Source organism: Neoarius graeffei, chromosome 19, assembly GCF_027579695.1.
Source record: "Neoarius graeffei isolate fNeoGra1 chromosome 19, fNeoGra1.pri, whole genome shotgun sequence".
Taxonomy (NCBI): domain Eukaryota; kingdom Metazoa; phylum Chordata; class Actinopteri; order Siluriformes; family Ariidae; genus Neoarius; species Neoarius graeffei.
The window spans coordinates 60149519-60172611 of NC_083587.1; the positions used below are offsets into that span (position 1 = coordinate 60149519).

General features: G+C 42.2%; 1 protein-coding gene across 1 annotated transcript in view; it reads left to right on the forward strand.

Annotated features, from left to right (window-relative positions):
* Positions 1-23093, forward strand: part of eif3ha (eukaryotic translation initiation factor 3, subunit H, a) — a 127983-nt gene that overhangs the window by 95315 nt on the left and 9575 nt on the right. Inside the window, exons 5-6 of the mRNA XM_060900975.1 lie at positions 3327-3476; positions 15114-15234. Coding sequence (XP_060756958.1) covers positions 3327-3476; positions 15114-15234 — 271 coding nt within the window. The remainder of the gene's footprint in view (positions 1-3326; positions 3477-15113; positions 15235-23093) is intronic.

The following is a 23093-nucleotide window of genomic DNA, read 5'->3' on the forward strand; positions in this document are numbered from 1 at the left end:
TATTAAAATAGCCGGTGAGTGTATACAATTCGGTTCACCATTCGAAATTAATGGATTAGACTAAAGAAATCGCTTTCAGACATGTTAAAGCACGTCCCTATTTTAAAATATACTCCAGGTCGTCCCCCTTTCCTCGCCTTCTTCGGCCAGTGCTCCCATGTGTGATGTCGATGTGACACACTTCCGAGTTGTTCCAGGAAGTTGTCAAAAAGAGTATTGAGACCACTGAGCTCTAGCGCCAGGCCATTTCCAGGAAATAAGTGTTTCGGTCATGGCGACAGCGTGTGCATGTCAGCCTTGAAAACTGTAAGAGTAGAATAATATCAAGTACAGACACTTGGTATATTTTACTTGTGATTTTTAAACTGTTCATTTTTGGATTACGCTTCATTTTTGTGGCTACTGCCTCATAGAGTAAATATACATGTGTGTGTGTATGTTATTTACCAGCTGGGAGGTCCGTATGGTGAAATACCGTGACTGAGGTCTTGAAAGTACTGAGCGAGGCCCTCTGGGCCGAGGTCAGTATTCAAGGCCGCGGTCACGGTATTTCACCATACGGACCGACCTTAAGCTGGTAAATAATATATTTATTTTTTTCTTCACCAAATTCTAACAGAAAACGAGAGCGCCCGAAAGGGAAAACCGAGCCGAGCCGCCATTTTGAATCCTCATTCACGGCTGTAATGCAAATGGCTTCCTCCTCGGTATACAAGTGCACTTCCATGGCAGGAAAAAAAACTACATTTTGCCGCCTATGTCGTCCCCTATTTATACAAATAGGAGTCATTCAGGATTCAGCCATGTTTTTGCTCGACCAAAGTTATCCAGTATTATGACCTTTTATATTGCATGAATAGAGCCATTTGGTGAAACTTTGAAGAAGAGATTGTACTGGTTTAAAGTTTTGACCGAGCGTAATATTATGTATTAGGATAACATGATCCAAAACGGGCCTCATTAACTAATGAGATCAAACTGTTAGCAAGTTAGAGGTTTTTAGCTTTCTCCTGAAATGTTTTCTTTTATTTCTTCTTCCTCAGGGTAGTAAAACTCACTTTCGCTGTGAACACTGTCGTTATCGCTATCCACGCTGTAAAATTAATGCTATTCTCCTGAGAAATGCTGGCAAAAATTTATAAGATTTTTGATAATCTTATAAATAAATCTTATAAAAAAAATGTTGACAAAAAAATTCTACTATGTTTGTTGTTGTTGTGAACGAGCGAGTCGCCAGAGGTCCGTAACCGGGGTCCGTACCGTAGGATACGGACCTGCTCGCCAGCCAATCAGAGCGCGGGATTTGGACTGCGAAAAAAATAAATATTAATTATTTACCAGCTTAAGGTCGGTCCGTATCGTGAAATACCGTGACCAAGGTCTTGAAAATTTTCAAGGCTGAGTTCACGGTATTTCACGATACGGACCGACCATAAAGTGCATATCACGGGTAAATTCAGGAGCGAGATCAATGTAATTCTCCTATTTTATATTAAACTTTGGTCAAATATCTGTCACATTCGGCATTCTCTGCAATTTTTTTACCTTGCGCAATACCAGAGAAATTCAGTTGAAATCAAGCTATTTGAGGCGAATTGGTCCGCCTCTGAAAAAACTTGGCATTTGGATTTCCCGGTGAACGTTGATTTTCGTGACGTCGCGTGCGGGACGCCTCCTTCTGAATCCTACGTCAGCGCTGGTTTGTTTATGAGAAAACGACCTGGTGGTTTTCTGCAAATTTCTTCAACGTTATCGCGTAATTATTAAAATGGTTAACAGATGTATCGTAGGAGGGTGTAGCAACACCAATCTTGATGGGATTAGTACTCATCGTTTCCCAAAAGACCGGAAAATGAGAGAGAAATGGGAGCGCTTGGTCTACACAGGCTGTGCACTGAAACCGTGCAAAGCTCGCGCAGCCTGCTGGCGCTTCCGCAGGTGACGTCACGAATCTGGCTCCAGACTCCCTTGGGATTTTTCCAGATGTGTTTTATTTTATTTTTTTCTGCTGTAGACAGATGGCCTTGTGCAAAATTACCCTTCTGGATGAGTGTGTAAAGGGACAGACTTTTCATATATAAGAAAAAAAAAGAATTTGGTCCAGGATATGCACTTTAAGCTGGTAAATAATATATTGATTTTTTTTTTCTTTACCAAATTCTAACAGAAAATGAGAATGCCCGAAAGGGAAACCATATTTAGAACAAGCCTGCTCCAAGCTCATCAAAAACCTGTTTGATAAGCTACGCCAGCTCAGAATTTTCCAGAAATAAAAAACTTGATCTAGTTGACACAAAACCAGGTGCTTTCATCCGAGTGAAATGCGAAAATAAATGTTGACAAAAAATTGCTCCTATGTTTTTGTTGTTGTGAGCGAACAAGTCGGCAAAATTCCGTAACCGGGGTCCGGATCATAGGATTCCGGACTGATCGCTCGCGAGCCAATCAGAGCGCACGATTTGATGGAAACCGGACTGCGGAAAAAATCAATATGCTATATTTACTGTACAGACATGGGATCAGAAAACTCTTATTTATAAGCAGTAGCCACATGGACCTGCCTATTTTTCAACACAAGGTAAACTTCATATCGTCGCACCAAAGTGTAATATCCTCTACTCAAAATAATCGCCCTGTTCACCTGGGCTGTCTTGCCGTATTAAATCGGCATGCCTTCATGGCAAGTAATGAAAGGCCTTTATTATTCCAGGCTTATTTTGGATTTGTCTTACTTTGTAAGCAAAATGAAAAGATGCACATTTCACCCCCTGCGCTGTCGGTCATCAGAAAGGAACTTGAAAAAAATGATGGTGTTCGAGCCGACCGTGCTGGATTAGTCATCAATCTCGGCCACGCAGTTCACACCTTCCCTGGCTTCTCTGGCAGACAGTGATTGCTTTTTAAATTGCGCAAGAGTATTAGAATGAAATAACAGCGAAGGAATGACAGCCAGGTCCGAAATCAGCGGCAGGAAGGACGGACTTTTTTTCTTCTTCACATTTAATCAGCAGTGTGTTGTTTTTTTTTTTTTTTTTCTTTTCTTTCAATAGAGCGAACAGAATAGGCTGCCTAGTACACAGGATTGTTCCATTAATATTAAAGCCACTACTCTGGACTCTTTATTTGTGACCTTGATCTTGCTTGCTGTGAGAGCCCTGCGTCATACGATATTTAGAACCTGCCCACATTCATCAATCAGTGAGAGTTTGCAAATGAGATTTCTTTACGTAGCCAAGATGAATGCACACGGTCCAGTTTAATGAGCTTTATAATTAAAACGGAAAGTGTTTGAACTGACATGCTCCTGAAACTGGATGTAATTTCAGGCTGAAGAAGGCGAACGTCGGCTACGAGCACATGTTTGAGGAAGTGCCGATCGTCATCAAGAACTCTCATCTGATGAACGTGCTGATGTGGGAGATGGAGGACAAGAGCACGATGGCTGACAAGCACGAACTCCTCAGTTTATCCAGCAGGTCAGAGTTAACCATTTATTATTATTATTATTATTATTATTATTACCGATGTACAGCGGGGAAAATAAGTATTTTAACGCATCAACATTTTTCTCAGTATATACAGGGTTGGTCAAAATTAAGTTAATGTGTAAATCAGACCTGGGCATTTTACGGCCCGCGGGCCGCATCCGGCCCTTTGGTTCATTCTGACCGGCCCGCGTAAGGTTAATTAGAAATTACAAAATACACGTATTTTCTAATTTTACCTCATGCATGGACTGAATGTGCATTGCTTTTATTTTGAAGTTGTGTTCAACAAAAACGCAATGCGCGCGACATGAACATGGCGACATGAAATCCCACGAAACCTAATCCCGCGATAACTACTTCCGTAATTTGTCCAGACCAACCACAAACTTGTACGTCATCCTTCAAACGGTCCAGCCAATCACATAGTGTGATGTCACCAGCAGGCGCCGGAGCCCGAGCCGATCTGTAGATCTGATACCTACACCGAATGGACTGATGATCATCTGTCAGCTGTGCTTCGCATCTCCACCTTTAAATTGTATATATATATATATATATATATAATTTCTGATGGGGCTGCTGGCATGAAATTTTCACCAGACTTCAGTAACAACCCAAGTTATTCACAAATACAAAGAAATCAAAACATGTATATCCACAGGGTTCTCCACTTTTCAAAAATGAAAGGTGGTGGCAGGGGTTTGGCGGATGAAGTCCCCCTGAAGCTGACGGACTTTGGGCTTTTTTTGTCAGTGAAACTGGCCAATAAATGGATAGGAAATGCTAAATCATTGTTAAAATCATTTTACAAAAAATTAACACATACTTGCTGTACATATCATCTTTATTGTCAGTGAGAGACTCATTTGACATTTCAGTTGAGACTGATGCGCCTGTTGCGCATCTCTGAATTAATTATATTTTTTTCTTTGTGTGAAAAAATAAATGAACTTTCATGCATAAACAAAATACCCAATTACAATAAATGCATACAATTATTATTATTATATTTATTTATTTATTTATTTATTTTACAATACACACATTTAATGTTAATTGGGTGAAACCACTCCGATCCATGCATGAGCTGGTGCGCGTGCCCGAGACTGGCACTACAAAGCCACCCCGGCCTCCGTAGTTCGGGTCCTTCGACCCAGGAACCCGGAAGTCCTGCAGTAAGCACAAACAGGGAAGCAACGGGAAAATGCAGCTCTCGCTAGAGCCCTGCACTCCCGCGGGACCCGACGCAAAGCAGTGCGGCGCGGGACAAATTTTGAAAGCCCATTGCGGGCGGGAGAGGTGATAAGCTGCAGTCCCGCTAACTAAAAACGTGTTTAAAATAAAATTTATAAATTATTAATTTGTCTATCATATATAATTTGTGCTGGATATTTTATTTGGCATTAATAAAAACATTTTAAGATGCCTAAATTTGCGGATGTGGTCTAATCTCGCGTACGTTTCCGATTCCTTTCCGCTCTTCCGTGTTTGCCTGGCGACGCGCACCCTCGCTGCGTGCGCTAGGTGAAGGATCGGTCAGTGGAGAGCTCAGCTAAGCTCAGCATGTTTAATTCCCCAAGCCAATGATAAGAACTTTTGTGAGAAATAACGCGAACGTCTGCATCATGCAAGATTTGCGGGCGGGAGCGGGACTGAAAATCATAATTCTTTGCGGGCGGGAGCGGGACTGCACAATGCGGGAGCGGGACTGAAAATTCTGTCCTGCGCAGACCTCTAGCTCTCCCCTACACAATCACAGATGCGTAAAATAAAAGATCTGAACTTAATGTGTGTGTGTGCTGTTATATATGATTACTGTAATTGTGAATGGTCAGAAAAGACGATAGATAAGCGTAACCGTTGCACAATAACGCTACAAGCGTGTGCACCCGAAAAGTTATTTAGCTGCTGGCGAGCTGCAGCTTGTAGCTTCCAGTGTTACTGTGTGTCAGTATAGTGTAATGTGGTGTGGTGTAATGCAACACAGGGATGGACCTCAATCTGCAGAGCTCTGGGTCAAAGTCTTTATGCAGCCGGCCGGATGATTTTCTATTGCAATCGCGTGGCCACTTCAGGTAGCCCCGTATGTATTCGTGTAATGATTTGGTGTATACTGATGAAGTTCCTTTTTTTTTTGGCCAAGGGAAAGGTGGCGGGCTAGAATTATAACATGGCGGTGCGCCACTTTAAAAGTGCCCGTGGAGAACATTGGTCCATAAGTTAAGTGTAATAAAGTGAAACGACACAGGGAATAAGTCTTGAACACGCTTACGGGTTGTTTTACAATCAGGGTACGCAAGCTAAAAATCACATTTAACACTTATTATCTTCAATATCAAAAGGCTTGACTAAATAAACTTGGTTGTTTATTGTAGCCCTGTGATAGCTCTATTTACCATGCAAAAAAAAAAATTGGTGATAACGTTATTTTTGGTGAATGTATGGCAATATGTGTCATATTTAGCAAAATTACTCGCGTCATTTAGAAAAAGTGCTTTTTTGACCACAGGTAGCTCCAAAAGGGATGCACTTAAATCATTCTTTATACCATAAAACACATATTTGGTTCCATATCATTGGAAACATAGTTAAGTTTTAATGTTGAATGCCAGTAAGTTTTCAGACTATTTTGATCAAATTAGTATGTAACTGTGTCCAAAAAAAAAAAAAGTCCTCTCCGAGACAGCTAATTTTTCAATATAAAATAACATATCTAAAATGATTATTTTCATCCTAAAATGTGGTCGAGATATTGGGACATAAATATTAGAGACAACTAACACAAAGCTTACAGCCTTATATTTAAAAGCACTATGGACGTCATGGATTCTGAATTGTCAAAAAAAAAAATGTCCTCTCCGAGAATCACTTCATTTGTTTCTCCCATCTTCTAGCAGATTACACAAAACTACCATACACACACGTCAAAAAATTACCTGAAATCTGTTCTTTAACTTGTCCTTCACTTAAAAACTGGTACAAGAACCAGTTTGAATCAATTTGAATTTTGGACCCCTGTGACACAAACTTTGTACCCTGATTGTAAAACAACCCTTACTGAAATTTATTTAATACTTAGAAATAATAATAATAAGTTCAACTTATATAGCGCCTTTCAAGAAACCCAAGGACGCTTTACAATTATAGACAAAGGAAAAAAATAATAACAATAAAACATAAGAAATAAATAAATGAATAAATAATAAAAAATAAAAGTAAAAAGTCCACCAAGTAGGGGTCAGGATGTAATTCCAGTGGTGTAGCAGCCACAGTCCCACCAAAAGGCGCATGAAAACGAGTCCCACATCTCCAGCACAGCCGCCGTGACGCCGTCAGCCACATCGCTCGAACACCACGCCGTGGATCCACAAAGCGAGCAGAGAAGCTCCGCCACGCAGAGCGCTGGTGTGTCCCAAACCGCCTGCACAGCCGCCGCGACGCCACCGAGCAACATCGCTCGGAACATCACGCCAAGCATTAAAGCGCAGAGCACTGGACAACCACGAATGTTAAATGAGCAGCGAGCTCACTGCAGTCCACAGCTGGGAGCGCAGGCATCGCCCACAGCGAACCAAGGCCTGGAGGGAACCGACGCCCAAAACTGGGTCCGGAGCTACACCACAACCGGCGGACAAAACACTCAAACAAACATCAAACTACACAAACACACAGAAAAAATAAATAAATAAAATGAAAATTGAAAAATAAAATAAAAAAAAAAAAAAGCTCTGGTGAGAAGCGGCAGCCAGAATGCGCACGACGTACTCTCAACCGGAAACGAAAAAAAAAAAGTAGAAAAGCCTTTGTTGGTAATGACAGCTTCAAGACGCCTCCTGTATGGAGAAACCAGTCGCATGCATTGCTCAGGTGCGATTTTTTTTTTTTGGCCCGTTCTTCGACACAAACTGTCTTCAAATCTTGAAGGTTCCGGGGGCCTCTTCTATGAACTCTGATCTTCAGTTCTTTCCATAGGTTTTCAATCGGATTCAAGTCACGTGATTGACTGGGCCATTCTAGCAGCTTTATTTTCTTTCTCTGAAACCAATTGAGTTTCCTTGGCTGCGTATTTGGGATCATCGTCTTGCTAAAACGCCCACCCTCGTTTCGTCTTCAGCAGCAGATTCTTATCAAGAATGTCTCGGTACATTTCTCCGTTCATCCTTGCTTCAATTATATGAAGTCTGTCAGTACCATATGCTGAAAAACGGCCCCAACACCATGATGTTCCCACCTCCAAACGTCACTGTTGGTCTGGTGTTTTTGGGCTGATGTGCCGTGCCATTTCTCCTCCAAACATGGTGGACATCCAAAGAGTTCAATTTTGGTCTCATCTGACCAGACTATATTCTCCCAGTATTTCATAGGCTTGTTCAAATGTTGTGCAGCAAACTTTAAACGAGCTTCAACATGCTTTTTCTTCAGCAGTGGGGTCTTGCACGGTTGAGGCCTTGGCGCTTGAGTGCATTACTTATTGTGTTCTTTGAACCAACTGTATCTGCTAATTCCAGGTCTTTCTGAAGCTCTCCACGAGTGGTCCTTGGCTCTTGGACAACTCTTGCGATTATTCTTTTGAGTCCTCGGTTAGAAATTTTGCGAGGAGCACCTGGTCATGGCCGGTTTATGGCGAAATGATGTTCTTTCCACTTCCAGATAACGGCCCCAACGGTGCTCACTGGAACATTCTGAAGTTTAGAAATACGTCTGTAACCAATGCCATCAATATGTTATGCAATAATAAGGTTGCGAAGGTCTTGAGAGAGCTCTTTGCTTTTACCCATCATGAGATGCTTCTTGTGTAATAAGAAACCTTTTTATAGGCCATCAGTTAGGACTAAACCAACCTGATATTAATGTGCACCGATCGGGGGCAGGATTGCTTTCTAAATACTGACAGATTTCAGCTGCTTTCTCGCCTTTTTCGATGCCTTTTTCCACCTTCATGTGTTCAATACTTATTCCCTGTCTCATTCCACTTTATTACACTTAATTTATGGACATGTATGTTTTGGTTTCTTTGTATGTGTGAATTACTTGGGTTGTTACTGACATCTGGTGAAAATTTCATGCCAATAGCCCCATCAGAAATATATTTACTGAGAAAAATGTTGACGTGTGAGATACTTATTTTCCCCACTGTATATCCAGCAAAAATGAGGACACTATTACCCCTTTTCCACCAAATCAGTTCCAGGGCTGGTTCGGGGCCGGTGCTGGTTCACAACTCGTCCAACTTGCAAGCCAGCTGAGAACCAGTTTGCTTTTCCATAGCTCGCGGTGCTAAGGGAAGCCACATCATTACGCCGCTGTATACGTCAGTTACGTCGCTACGTTTGCATAAACCTTGGTGCGAATATCGAAGCAAAAACAACACGGAAGCAGCAGCAGCAACAACAATAATAATGGATGACTTGGCGTTTGTACAGCTGCTGCTTCTCGTCACTTAAAAATGGCGATCTTTCGCGATCTTATTGTTGTTGGTCTTAACAACTCCGCCCCCCGCTGACGTAAGCGGTTCTTTCCTCTGGCCCAGCAGAGAGTTGGTGCTAGCCTGGAACCGGTTTTTCTGGCCCCGGAGCCAGTTCTTTGTCAGTGGAAACAGAAAACCCGGTTCCAAACTAAGCACTGGCCCCGAACCAGCCCTGGAACTGATTTGGTGGAAAAGGGGCATAAAAGAAGCAGCAGAAAGGATCCATACCATCCCAAAGAAGCTTTACAGAAATCCAAGGATCCTTAATGAATGAGCCAGAGGTGACACAAAATACAACAACTTTGAGAGGAACCAGAATCAAACTAGAACCTGTTCTCTTCTGGTGTCACTAAATAGTGAGATTATACTGAACATTGCATTACATTGCAAGCATTTAGCAGATGCTCTTATCCAGAGCAATGTACAACAAGGGGGTCTATGACACCGTGTTCCTGGAGCAGGGAGGGTTAACCCTCTGGGGTCTGAGAGTATGTTCTGGCACTCTAATGATTTTGGCATGCGCTCATGTCAATTTCAACAAATCTAAGCACTATTTTCAAAGACGTACGACACTTTTTTTTTTTTTTTTTTTTTGTATTCAGCACAAGTTCAGCTAATATCCATGTATGTCATGATTGTACTTAAAAAAAAAAAAAAAAACAGATAAATGAAGATGTGTGAAAAAAACATGACCTTACCCATTGTGATGAACTGTTTTCGTCACTCGAGGTGATTCTGTTCATTCTTAGTAATGGATCGAGCACCAAAACTTAAATCTGCTCCATTGATTTGGACAATTAACTGGCCGTCAAAAACTTGATGTCCTATTGTTTTGGGATAAAGGGTTGGCAGTGGGAGGGGTATTCAACGAGAAGGGTAAAAAATTCCGTTCCATTCAATGAGAAGAGTGAAACCTCTCCCACTGCCAACTCGGGTCAAGTGATGAAAATGTTTCGTTACAGTAGGTAAGGTCATGTTTATTCACACATTCTAACACCGTTCTAAAACTGCTTTTTACAGCATCTTCATTTATGTTTTTTTATGCCTCCGCCACCGTAAGGTGCAGGAGGCATTATGTTTTCGGGTTGTCCGTCCGTCTGTCCCGAAACCTTGTGAACGCAATATCTCAAAGACTAATGAAAGGAATTTCACCAAACTTTCACCATTTGTGCATTTGGGGACAAAGATAAACTGATTACATTTTGAGGTCGAAAGGTCTAAGGTCAAGGTCACTGTGAGGTCAAATGTCTGTCCGAGAACCTTGTGAACACAATATCTCCAAGGCAAATCAAAGGAATTTCACCAAACTTTCACCATTTGGGGACAAAGATAAACTGATTGGATTTTGAGATCAAAAGGTCTAAGGTCAAGGTCACTGTGAGGTCAAATGTCTGTCCGAAAACCTTGTGAACAAAGTATCTCCAAGGCTAATACAAGTAATTTCACCAGGTCAAGATTACTGTAAGGTCAAATGTCCATCCCCAAATCACAACTTAAGGCGTGTAGTCTACCGGGCGGAGGCATCCCCATTGACGCCATTGGCGTTGAGTTCTATCTAGTTTTCTTTTTAAGTACAATCATCATGTACATACTACATAGATATTATCATCACTGAACTTGTGCTGAATAGAAAGGTCATACGACTGAAAATACTGCTTAGATTTGTTGAAACTGACCATCATCATCAGAGCACGCTATAATCATTAGAATGCCAGAAAAAGATGAAGAAGAAAAGAGAGCAAACAAGCGCCAGTACACATTTTATTTACTACAGCTCATGCATATCAACCGATATGCTCATCAGAAATAGAAATATTTACACTTAGTCGAGTTGATCTTCGGCTGGATCGAATCGAAGTTCAACATGACACCGCTCATCATCGGTGTCGCACTTCTCAAGATCCGATGAACTACTGAAATTGAATCGTGGTCTTGAATCATCCGAAGTGGCTCCTGAGCATCAAATCGCTCCAATGCGTGCCAAGTTTGACCTCCAAACAGGTAGCCTAAACTACGGCTGACCGATTTGATCCTGTTTACGTTGGGCATTCCCACCGCGAAAGAGAAATCAATCGATACCAAAAGAGTCAAAGTGATTATCATTCCGTTTCCATGTGAATAGTCTTTTATGAATGTGTAAGTGGACGCTCAGCGCTCCGACTCCGGTGTGACTGACGAAGGCGACAAGTTTTATGTTTCATCTAATTTAGGTAATTTTAAAAATATATAATAATAATATTTGGCAGTGGGCCCATAGGAAAGTCTAAAGTTTCTGGTAATATGTTTATCATGTTTGTATGATGATAACTCGCGAGTATATTTATCTAAATACATGACCTACTCATTCCAAACCTGCCGAGCTTCGCCAGAAAAGCTCTCAACCCTAGAGGGTTAACCTCAGGACAGAATGGTGAGGAAAAAGCTGCTTATAGCCGCTTTAAAGGGCTGATGACACGAACATGACTCTATGCAATTTCTTAAATAAACTATACAACATGGCAAACATGTTAGATTTCTGTTATAATTACGTGAAAAGAAGCTGTTACGCGAATATCCAACTTTTAATTGCACAGCGCAAGAAAACTGGGTCCGTGGCTCGCGGCCATGTTGTGACGTCAGCGGAAGAACACGCTGCGGTTCACTGGCTGTTCTACTCTGGTTCTACTCAATGGAAATGGCGCATGAAAACGCTAGTGAACTCTCTAGTGCTAGCTCTTCCTCTTCTGAGAGTCTAGAATTGTGTTGATCTCTTCCGAATAGAATCTATGATAGCCTACCCTCTTTACCCTTTGCCTCTCGTTGCTAGGCGGCAGTTACATGAAAGCCGCAAGCTTTCACAAGCAAATACATGACTGATATCACGCCGACTTTATGATTACATTTATGATTATCATGTAGAATCTATAGCTCTACGTACCTTTATCTTATGTCGTTTCACAACACATGTTCTGACAGGAGGACTGTCTTTGGATCCGGCATAGCTACTAGTAGACCCCCTCCGGAATACTGGCAGTGTTGCCAGATTGGGAAGTTTCCTGCCCAGTTGGGCGGTTTCAAGTGCATTTTTTGGTGGGTTTTGAACATATTTTGGGCTGGAAAACGTCAGCAGTATCTGTTGCCAGATACTGCTGAAGTTTTCCAGCCCAAAATATGTTCAAAACCCACCAAAATGCACTTGAAACTGCCCAACTGGGCGGGAAGCCTCCCAATCTGGCAACACTGTGTAGGCACTGCTCATGGTAGTAACACACGTTTGTGCTGAACTGAACACCCAAGAGATTCCTTTAAGCTGGGAAGCGTGTCAAAACAATCCAAATCGAAGTGTTCAGAGCACAGGACGGATGTTGGTCAGGGCTCCCACTTGTCACGAGTGCGCCTGACTTGCTTCACCCACTTCGCATGCAGCTCGGGATCTCTGGGAAACTTGAATAAACTTACCCCATCCTTGTGGGTTTTGGAGCAAAAGCCGGCAACACAACGTGAAGGCATAATAACTATATATATATATATATATATATATATATATATATATATATATATATATATATACAGTGCCATGAGAAAGTTTGGGCACCCCGTCTGAGGTTGTACAATAATTGACTCTGTCTCCACAGAAAAACACCCTAGTGGCATGTCCTTCCTTTGCCCATCAGAGCCAAGTGCTGGGTTGTTTTGCAGACACTGATTTTAATTATTGGTGTATTCCTTTGTATGAAATTAAATCAAATGTGAAAAATAGGCTGTGCAAAAGTATGGGAACCCTTGACATTTTGTTGCTTTGAAAACCTGTAACTAATCATCACAGAGTAATTGAAAACATCAAGTTGGTTAAGTGAGCTCATTAAGCCTTGAACTTAATAGGCAGGTGCATCCAATCATGACAAAGGCTATTTAAGGTGGCCAAATGCCAGTTCTCTTTCTCTTTGACTGTCCTCTGAAGAGCTGCAAGATGGGGGCCTCAAAACAACTTTCTCATGACCTCAAAATGAAGATTATAGAGCAGTATGGACTAGGGGAAGGCTACAAAAAACTTTCCAAAAGATTTCAGCTGTCAGTGTCTACCGTGAGGAACATTGTAAGAAAATGGAAAGCCACAGGCACAGTCCTTGTCAAGGCCAGAAGTGGTAGGCCAAGAAAAATTTCAGGGAGGCAAAGACGAAGGATGCTGAGAATTGTTAAAAACAACCCACAGACCACCATCAGAGACTTGCAAAGGGATCTAGCTGCAGATGGGGTCACTGTGCATAGGGCAACAATACAGCGCAATTTGCATGAGGAAAGACTGTACGGGAGAGTGATGAGGAAGAAGCCCTTTCTTCGCAGTCGCCACAAATTGAGTCGCTTGAACTATGCAAAAGCACATTTGGACAAGCCAGTATCCTTTTGGAATAAGATCTTGTGGACTGACGAAACAAAAATCGAGTTATTTGGTCACAACAAGAGGCAATACACATGGCGTAAAAAGAACACAGAATTCCAAGAGAAACATCTGCTACCCACAGTGAAATTTGGTGGAGGTTCCATCATGCTGTGGGGCTGTGTGGCGAGTACTGGTACTGGGAACCTTGTTAAAGTTGACGGTCGCATGGATTCCACTCAATACCAGCAGATTCTTGAGGATAATGTGCTAGAGTCTGTAACAAAGTTGAAGTTGCGCCGGGGATGGATGTTTCAACAAGACAATGACCCGAAACATTGCTCAAAATCCACTCGGGCATACATGCAGAGGAACAAGTACAATGTCTTGGAATGGCCATCCCAGTCCCCAGATTTGAATATCATTGAAAATCTGTGGGATGAATTGAAGCAAGCTGTCCATGCTCGTAGACCTTCAAACCTCAAGGAATTAGAGATGTTTTGCAAGGAGGAGTGGGCCAAGATGCCTTTGTCCAAGATCCATACACTCATTGGTGGCTATAGAAAGCGTCTAGAGGCTGTAATTTTTGCAAAAGGAGGCTCCACTAAATATTGATGGAATGTTTCTGTTAGGGTGCCCAAATTTATGCACGGGCCTATTTTTGTTTTGCTGCATATTGCACTTTTTCTGTTAGCCCAATAAACTTCTCTTCAATGCTGAAATATGTCTGTGTCTTTTATTTATTTCATATGTCAAGACTAAGTTGTAGAATCAAACACCCAATTATATATGAATGAAAAATACTGGGATTTGTCAAGGGTGCCCAAACTTTCTCATGGCACTGTATATATATATATATATATAAAATAATGTATAATGTCTAATAAAAATACTAATAATGATAAACTGAACACCTGTCGCACCAACAACAAACTGGTAAGTTAGGAGGAAGGTTCTTTCGCTGACGTCATATAGCTCCTCCTTCGTCTCCTGGGTGCTGCAGCCCCGTCAAATTTGCCCAAATAGCCGCGTTTATCATCATAACTTGTAAAATAGGCGCCTTCGTGAATTAATATATGGATCATCGGGAATGACTTTTTATGTTATAAAACATCACCAAAGATGTCAAAAATGTGTCATCAGCACTTTAATGTAAGTGAAAACAGGGCCTAACTTCTTTCCCTACATTCCACATCATTAAACGTGACAACAAACAGTAACTGTAGTACGATGGTAAGAGCAATTCTGCTCCGTCATGTCACAGACTTGAGCCTGGAAGGTGAAAGAACAACTTCTTCCTTTTTCCGGCTGAGTCTTTGATTAAGAATTCAAAGCATTTGAAGATGTGGTGGTGTGTATCCTAAAATGCGCTAATAGTTAAATACACAGTTCATGCGAGTGTATCCGGAGTGTAATTTCACTCTTGTGGCGTACACTGATGCTCTTTTGTTGTCTTGGTAAATGCCAAACGTTGACAGCGTGACCGTTGAGGCGCAGAAATGCTAAGGCTGAATGCGTAATAAGTAGAAGTGAGAGTGTGCAGGGTGTGACCCAAGACGAATACTTGAGAAAAGCACAGGAAGCAATAGAGGCTGATGTGTGACATTTCATGGATTAACAGATGAGAATCTAATAGATATGAAAGTCCGGTTGGATATCGAGCGCCCGGTTAATTCCATGTACCCAAGCTTTTGATTCACAAAGAGATCATTGTTCATTTTGCCGAAACACAGGTCCATTATTCTTGAACGGTCAGCCAAGGATTTATCAGGCTTAACTGGGTGTCGATCTGCATCCTCAGCAACCATCTGGAGAAGAGTCTGCAGCTTTTGATGGATCGTGTCGATGACATGAGCCAAGAAATCCTCAAGTACAACACGTACTGCCGTAACCTGAGCAAGCAGCAGCAGCAGAAACACCAGGTATTCACTCTCGCCTTCATTCAACAGCTTTTCAAAAGAAACATATTGGGTTTTTTTTTTTCTTTAAATTTCAATTTACCTTTTTGGCACGTCTGTCTTCTTTATATGGCTCGATACATCTGCTGTGTCCAGTTAATTGGGAATCTGTCATTTCGTACTGATACAAATGACTTGGGTGGAAGGAAATGCGCTTTATCTCGGAGTCTCTTGACTCTGACTCACACTCCGAGGCTCTCTGCAAACCTCGTGTTTGTTCAGAGAAGCTGAGAAATCCACTTTTATCTCTGTCTGTCTGCAATTTCACATCATTCTCGACAGATTGCTGTGTCATTTTAGTTATTCCTCACCTTCATCTCTCAGGGAAGGAATAAGGCATGACGAAGCAGGCAGTGAAAAGAAAATATCGTGTCGGGCAGTTTGGATTGAAGCGAGGCATGAATACTGTTATAGAATACAAATGGGTTATTATTGAGAAAGCACCGGCAATAAGAACAAGGTGTAAATAACCCAGAAAGGTGAGTTGCCTGTAAATCTGACACTAAAAAAGAAAAAAAAGTCTTCCATCATCATTTACAACTTCACAGCAAGCCAACGCCTGTAAGTTCTTGTTACCGCTTACATTATAGCACCAATACAGTCGTCCCCTGACTGATTTGTCCCGCTCTTTATTAACTACAAAAAAATATTACCAGCAATTCAAATTTTTTACAAATTAAACAACAATACATTGCGCTTTTTTTTTTTTAATCCATTTTATAGTTATAGTGGAGCAAAGCTTTCGATTTACCAGTCAATCTGCGTTCCAACCCTCACCTATGGTCGTGAGCTTTGGGTAGTGACCGAAAGGATGAGATCAAGCGGCTGAAATGAGCTTTCTCCGTAGGATGGCTGGGCTCAGCCTTAGGGTGAGAAGCTCAGACATCCGGAGGGATCTCGGAGTCGAGCTGCTGCTCCTTCATGTCCAAAGGAGTCAGCTGAGATGGTTCGGGCATCTGATTAGGACGCCTCCTGGACGCCTTGCTTTGGAGGTTTTCCAGGCACATCCAACTGGGAGGAGACCTCGGGGTAGACCCGGAACACGCTGGAGAGATTATAGATCTCATCTGGCCTGGGAGTGCCTTGGGATTGGCCAGGAGGAACTGGAAAGCGGTGCTGGCGAGAGGGACGCCTGGAATACCCTGCTTAGCCTGCTGCCACCACGACCCAACTTTGGATAAGCAGAAGAAAATGGATGGAGCAATTTGATTTTTGACAGCTTTTACGACCGGACATACCGTACGAACAACGTCTGAGTACCGCTACAGTGAACCTAATTGTAAGTGCAAAGTAGTGCTGTCAAAAATATCGCGTTAACTTGACTCAATTTTAACGGCGATAATTTTTTTTATCGCGAGATTGATGCTCTGTGACATGATGTAGGTTTTTCATAAGCTTTTGAAACTGCCAGGAACTTGGAACAGAGACTTTGCTTAGAAAAACGATAGCAGCTAGACTGTAATGCCACGCCCTGCACAGCCAGAGTCCTCTGCCCTCCCCCCCAAAGAACCAGCGCTGGCAGGGCGCGCTAGCCCTGCGCCTCGGGATGAAGAGCCACGGTGCTCGGCTTAGGTTTCGTTTTCCCATCGGCGGCTCCAGCCCGACTTTGCAGTGGCTGTGACAAGACGTGTTATGCTCTGCAGTAAAAAAAAAAAACATTGGTACAAAGCAAGCCCATTCACTTTTTTATGCTGATAAGAGAATTACAATGGTTTTTCATGTGACAAAAATGTGCGATTAATCGCAATTTATGACACTCGCGGCATTAATCGCGATTAAATATTTTAATCGCTTGACAGCACTAGTGCAAAGCAATGTAGCGTATCTCATAAACACTTGACCACCAGATAATGAAATTTGTATCTTTATTTACATAAGATCGACGGGTTTTTATCCTGCACTTATTTTTGTGCTTTAAAAAAAAGTGTGATTTATTTACTGATACATTTTCCAGAAAATATTCATGACTCTTGTCAGTTTTTCCGAGATGATTTGCTGGTGGGAAAAATAGTCTTGAGACCCCGTGGTTTTGACGGGATTCCCTGACTCGTACGTGCATCCAGGTCACTAACAAAAGTTTCGAGCATTTTTTGCTACTTTGTTTACGTACGTATATACGCAGTCCTAAAATCCTTCTAGTATCTTGCTTTCTTACAATCACAGTGATCCAGCAGAAGAAAAGAACCGTATCCAGAACCATTGTGAAATTTGCTTGAAGGAAAAGTCGCAACGAAATGCCGAGTTCTGACTTTTTATCCTGTGAAAATGCAACGCAAGAATTCTCGATGCCTGCGAATGAACGAAGTTGATTCAAGCTTAACTTTGGAGTCTTGTTTAGAAACTGGATGATTTAAGCTTATTTCTCATCTCATCTCATTATCTGTAGCCGCTTTATCCTGTTCTACAGGGTCGCAGGCAAGCTGGAGCCTATCCCAGCTGACTACGGGCGAAAGGCGGGGTACACCCTGGACAAGTCGCCAGGTCATCACAGGGCTGACACACAGACACAGACAACCATTCACACTCACATTCACACCTACGCTCAATTTAGAGTCACCAGTTAACCTAACCTGCATGTCTTTGGACTGTGGGGAAAACCGGAGCACCCGGAGGAAACCCACGCGGACACGGGGAGAACATGCAAACTCCGCACAGAAAGGCCCTCGCCGGCCACGGGGCTCGAACCCGGACCTTCTTGCTGTGAGGCGACAGCGCTAACCACTACACCACTGTGTCACCCGTTATTTTATTTTATTTTTTTTTATTGTTCAGTCCGGGTTGATTTTGTGCCCTTGTAACTATTTTGCTCATACGATCATCGGGAGCTCCGATTTTAGGAAGTGACTAAATATCTAATTAACAGTTATTCCATGAAATCGAGTCGTGGGGGCGTCGTGGCTCGGGTGGATAGGGCGCCGTGCCGTGGGTCCGGGGACCCGGGTTCGGTTCTGGACCGGGGTCGTTTCCCGGTCCCTCTCCGTCTCTCTCTCCCGCTCGTTTCCTGTCTCTACACTGTCCTATCCAATAAAGGTGGAAAAAAAAAAAGCCCCCCCAAAAAAATCTTTAAAAAAAAAAAAAAAGAAATCGAGTCGTGCGTGAGCTGATGGCTTACGTAGCACCGAGTTGTCTATAAGCCGTGTACGATGAGATTGAGTGGAATAACTGTTTCATTCTATCCACAGTCACTGGATTTTGAGAAACGGAGCATTTTTATTTCTTGCAACTTCGATAAATAAAAACTTTTTATGGGACATTCCACTGAATGGGTGCCATTTGCTTGTTGTACCACTCCCAAATTAAACTTAATTTGTTATATCTTTTCAACACTGATTATAATAACACACATATTTAACTATTCAAAATGTGTATTGGTCAACCACAGGCTACGTTATTTATTTATTTATTTATTTATTTATTTATTTTTACAAGGTTTGGAAGTCAAAGATGGCTGCATTTTTTTCAGTTCTGTTACCAAAACTCTGAAAGTAACAGGACTGAGTTTTAGCCTAGGATTAGCTAATACATGGAATTAAGCCACATGGTGTCATCGCTAATAGCATGACCACACTTAGCACATTCTAGTGATTTACCAAAAATCTGTATTTTTAAAATAAACAAATATCATTTAAGAAATAATTTAAGTAACAGGACAGTATGTTGACATTGACCTTATCAGTCAAAGTTAAAAAATCATCAAATATACAGAAAAGTAAATGAGAGAACTAACTTTTGGTCTTCCCATGGCCTTCAGAAGACACAACTGATGTAACTTCCTGTTGAGCATATGATTTTATAGAATGTTCCAAGTTTGTCAGATGGGGTAATATGTTTGGGTAACAGGACTGAGTGAAAACCCAGGGACACGACTAAAATGTGTGTTTTAACTAAGATATTGTGGATTTCTTATGAAAAAAAATATATTTAAACCATGGATAGGATATGGAGTCACACAACAGTGCAAAAGAAATACTGTTTCTGAAGGATTTTAATCATAATATTTCATAGTTAAGTATAAAGTTAGAGTGCAGGGACAGGAAACAGATGCTATTTTTCAGTGTTTTAGGTAGTTTTTATTAATCCTTACAATTATATATCTTGAAATTTGACATCAGATCAATGTGCAGGACATTCTGCGTAATAAGGAAATGTATTTTAAAGTGCATTTTTATGTGCATTTATACATATAATTTTCTAGGGACGAAATGACACCGATTCGGTGGAATGGCTCTTATACAAAACGTCCGACAAAATCTTTTCCTCTTAGAATGTAAACAAACCGGCGAAATGACAGGAGCAATTTGTATTTTTCGGGGTTTTTTTATTTCATCCTCGGTTGGTTCAGCAATACACTCCACCATTTTGTTTTTCTCTTCTTAGGGTATATGAGCTGATGGCTAAGTAGTAGAGTAGCCAATCGGAGCACACGATTGCTCATATCCAGTCAGAGGCTTAGCCAGGATTGGGAATGTTGGGAGTGTTTTTCTGAAAGTACGGAGTGTAATTTGGGCGCGCATGGGTCTGCAGGGGGGGTCTGGGTGGTCTCCACCAGGAAAATTTAGACAATTTTCTTTTTTTTTTCTTTTTTTTGGTGCAATCTGGTGACGTCTGGAGCTGCAATTGAAGCTTGAAAAGAAATGAAAGAGAGCATTAATTTTAAGTGTGAATTATATTTTATTTGGCATTTAACACACTTAGGTTCTGGGTTCGAGCCCCGTGGCTGGCGAGGGCCTTTCTGTGTAGAGTTTGCATGTTCTCCCCGTGTCCGCGTGGGTTTCCTCCGGGTGCTCCGGTTTCCCCCACAGTCCAAAGACATGCAGGTTAGGTTAACTGGTGACTCTAAATTGAGCGTAGGTGTGAATGTGAGTGTGAATGGTTGTCTGTGTCTATGTGTCAGCCCTGTGATGACCTGGCGACTTGTCCAGGGTGTACCCCGCCTTTCGCCCGTAGTCAGCTGGGATAGGCTCCAGCTTGCCTGCGACCCTGTAGGACAGAATAAAGCGGCTAGAGATAATGAGATGAGATGAGATTTAACACACTTTTTTTTTTCTTTGCAGGAGGCTGAGGGTCTTCATCAGTCTGTCTTGGTCTCTTGGCAGAACTTTGCTTTCCCAGTGGTTTCTTCTATAAAAACATTTCTTAGTAATACAGGGTTGGACTTAAAGCAGTCCCCATTGGGAAAATACTTGACTAAATCATAAAGGACTCAATTTTTGAGAGATCATGGAGTCCAAGGACTCGAAAATTTTGAAAGTCTTAGTCAAACCCTATACCTTCTGCGTGGACAAAACCTTGTTGTTCTTGAATATTAATCAAAAGCAACACAGTACGTCTTTCACAGACAGAATACTCACTGTTACTTTGAAATTTAGTTATAAGTTCCTTTTTGATCAAAGGATTAGTGTTTTTCACGACCCGACATTTCATCTAGATTATAGCGTAACAAGTATAGATGTCGCAAAAACGTGTATATATATTGCAGTACATAGGTACTTGGTGATTACATTAAAAGAAAAAAAAAGTTTTACCTCCAAATAGCCTAAACCAGGAGTCACCAAACTTTTTTTCTCTGGGGGCCACATTGTCGTTCCTGACTGTGATGGGGGGCCAGGGTCGGGTCAGCTATATAACAGAATTGTATGATCCAGACAAATATGACCACCAGCAGGCCTCATTGTGTAGTAGAGATTACTCGCCTGGCACAGCCATCCACACCACTGTATCCCGCACTACTGTATCCCGCACTACTGTATCCCCCCACTACTGTACTGTGTCCTGCATGTCATTGCTCTCATCCATGGCCAAAGCAAAAAACTCGAATTCTGACACTTTCTCATTCAGCTGGTCATACACGCTGTCCCCCAAATCTTCGGTTCGCCTGGTCATAGTAGGTGCGGAGAGACTCACCGCGTTGAGCGCATCCTTCTTGTCGGACACACCTCCTCGGCCACAGCAAGCATGCGTACTTTAACAAAGTCCCCATCAGTAAATGGCTTTCCACGGGTAGCTAGTAGGTGAGCTACCTTATAGCTAGCTCGGACAGCAGCCTGGTTGATCTGGGTTTGGTGAAGGAATACATTCTGTTGTGCAGCCAGTCCGCATTTCATCCTCCGAATCCTGTCTTCTCTTGTTTGCCCTCGCAAACTAGCATACTCTTTGTGGCGGGTTTCGTAGTGACGACGCAGATTATATTCTTTGAAAACCGACACACTTTCTTTACATACAAGACAAACTGCACGGTCCTTACACTGAACGAAAAAATAATCGGTGGTCCACTGTTCTTTAAAAACTCTGCACTCTCTGTCAGCTTTTCGCTGACCGCTAGCCATTTTGCTGTCCTGAACACTGACAGTTCTCTGCGCGTGCGCTGCCTGTCACTGCTTGATCGCAAGTATATGATGAAAATTCGGAAAATATGAATAGTTCATTTTATAATTAAATATCAATTTTAATTGATAAAATCAACAAAATACAAGATGCAGACATGTTATTATTTGCCAAAAAGCAGTTTAAAAAAATAGGCCATGACCACTTTTGGGGATTGCCTCATAGGGCTGGTTCAAGTGGTGGGGGGCAGAGGGGCTGGGGGGCCGGTCAAAGGGGGGTGGCGGGCTGGAGTCGGCCCACAGGCCGTAGTTTGATGACCCTTGGCCTAAACTGTGGCTGACAGATTTGATCCTGTTTACAGTGGGCGTTCCCACCGCGAAAGAGAAACCAATCAAAACCGAATGAGTGAAAGTGATTATCATGCCGTTACCATGTGAACAGCCTTTTATAAATGTGTAAGTGGACACTCAGCGCTCCGACTCCGGTGTGACTGAGTATGGTGACAAGTTTTATCTTTCATCGAATTTAGGTAATTTAAAAAAAAATAGGCGGCACGGTGGTGTCGTGGTTAACGCTGTCGCCTCACAGCAAGAAGGTCCGGGTTCGAGCCCCGTGGCCGGCGAGGGCCTTTCTGTGCGGAGTTTGCATGTTCTCCCCGTGTCCGCGTGGGTTTCCTCCGGGTGCTCCGGTTTCCCCCACAGTCCAAAGACATGCAGGTTAGGTTAACTGGTGACTCTAAATTGACCGTAGGTGTGAATGTGAGTGTGAATGGTTGTCTGTGTCTATGTGTCAGCCCTGTGATGACCTGGCGACTTGTCCAGGGTGTACCCCGCCTTTCGCCCGTAGTCAGCTGGGATAGGCTCCAGCTTGCCTGCGACCCTGTAGAACAGGATAAAGCGGCTAGAGATAATGAGATGAGATAATAATATTTGGCAGTGGGCACATAGGAAAGTGTCCAGTATAAAGTTTGTCAATATGTTTATCATGCTAGTATGATTTAAAAATTTGCGAGGATATTTATCTCAATACGTGACCTACTCATTTTAAACCTGCTCTCAAAACTCGTCGTATTTTGCTTCCATTCAAGCCTCGTTTCGAAGTCTGACCAATAAGAACGCAATATTTTTGGCGGGAAATTTGACTTTCTCGATTTAACTTCCATATCTGGAAAACACGTGCGCCGGGCTCGCCCTGGGAAACCGTTGACTGTCGACAAAAATGTCCATAGAAATGCACAAAATTTTCGCAAAACGACACAATTTGGGTAAACGTGGGTTCGTGTAAAATTTCTCAGCCGTGTTTTTGGGGATTTATAACCGTGTTTTTTTGAGAATTGGCCGTATAAAACACTCGCTAGCTGAGCCTATGTATCCAGTGATGTGGAGAGAATAAATAATTCTATCTCAGGACATAAGCCCTTCCTGCTGTGCAGATAACTCCGAGTGAGATCATTAGAAATTACCGCACTCATCAGTCACTGCTTCGAACCAAACCGCCTC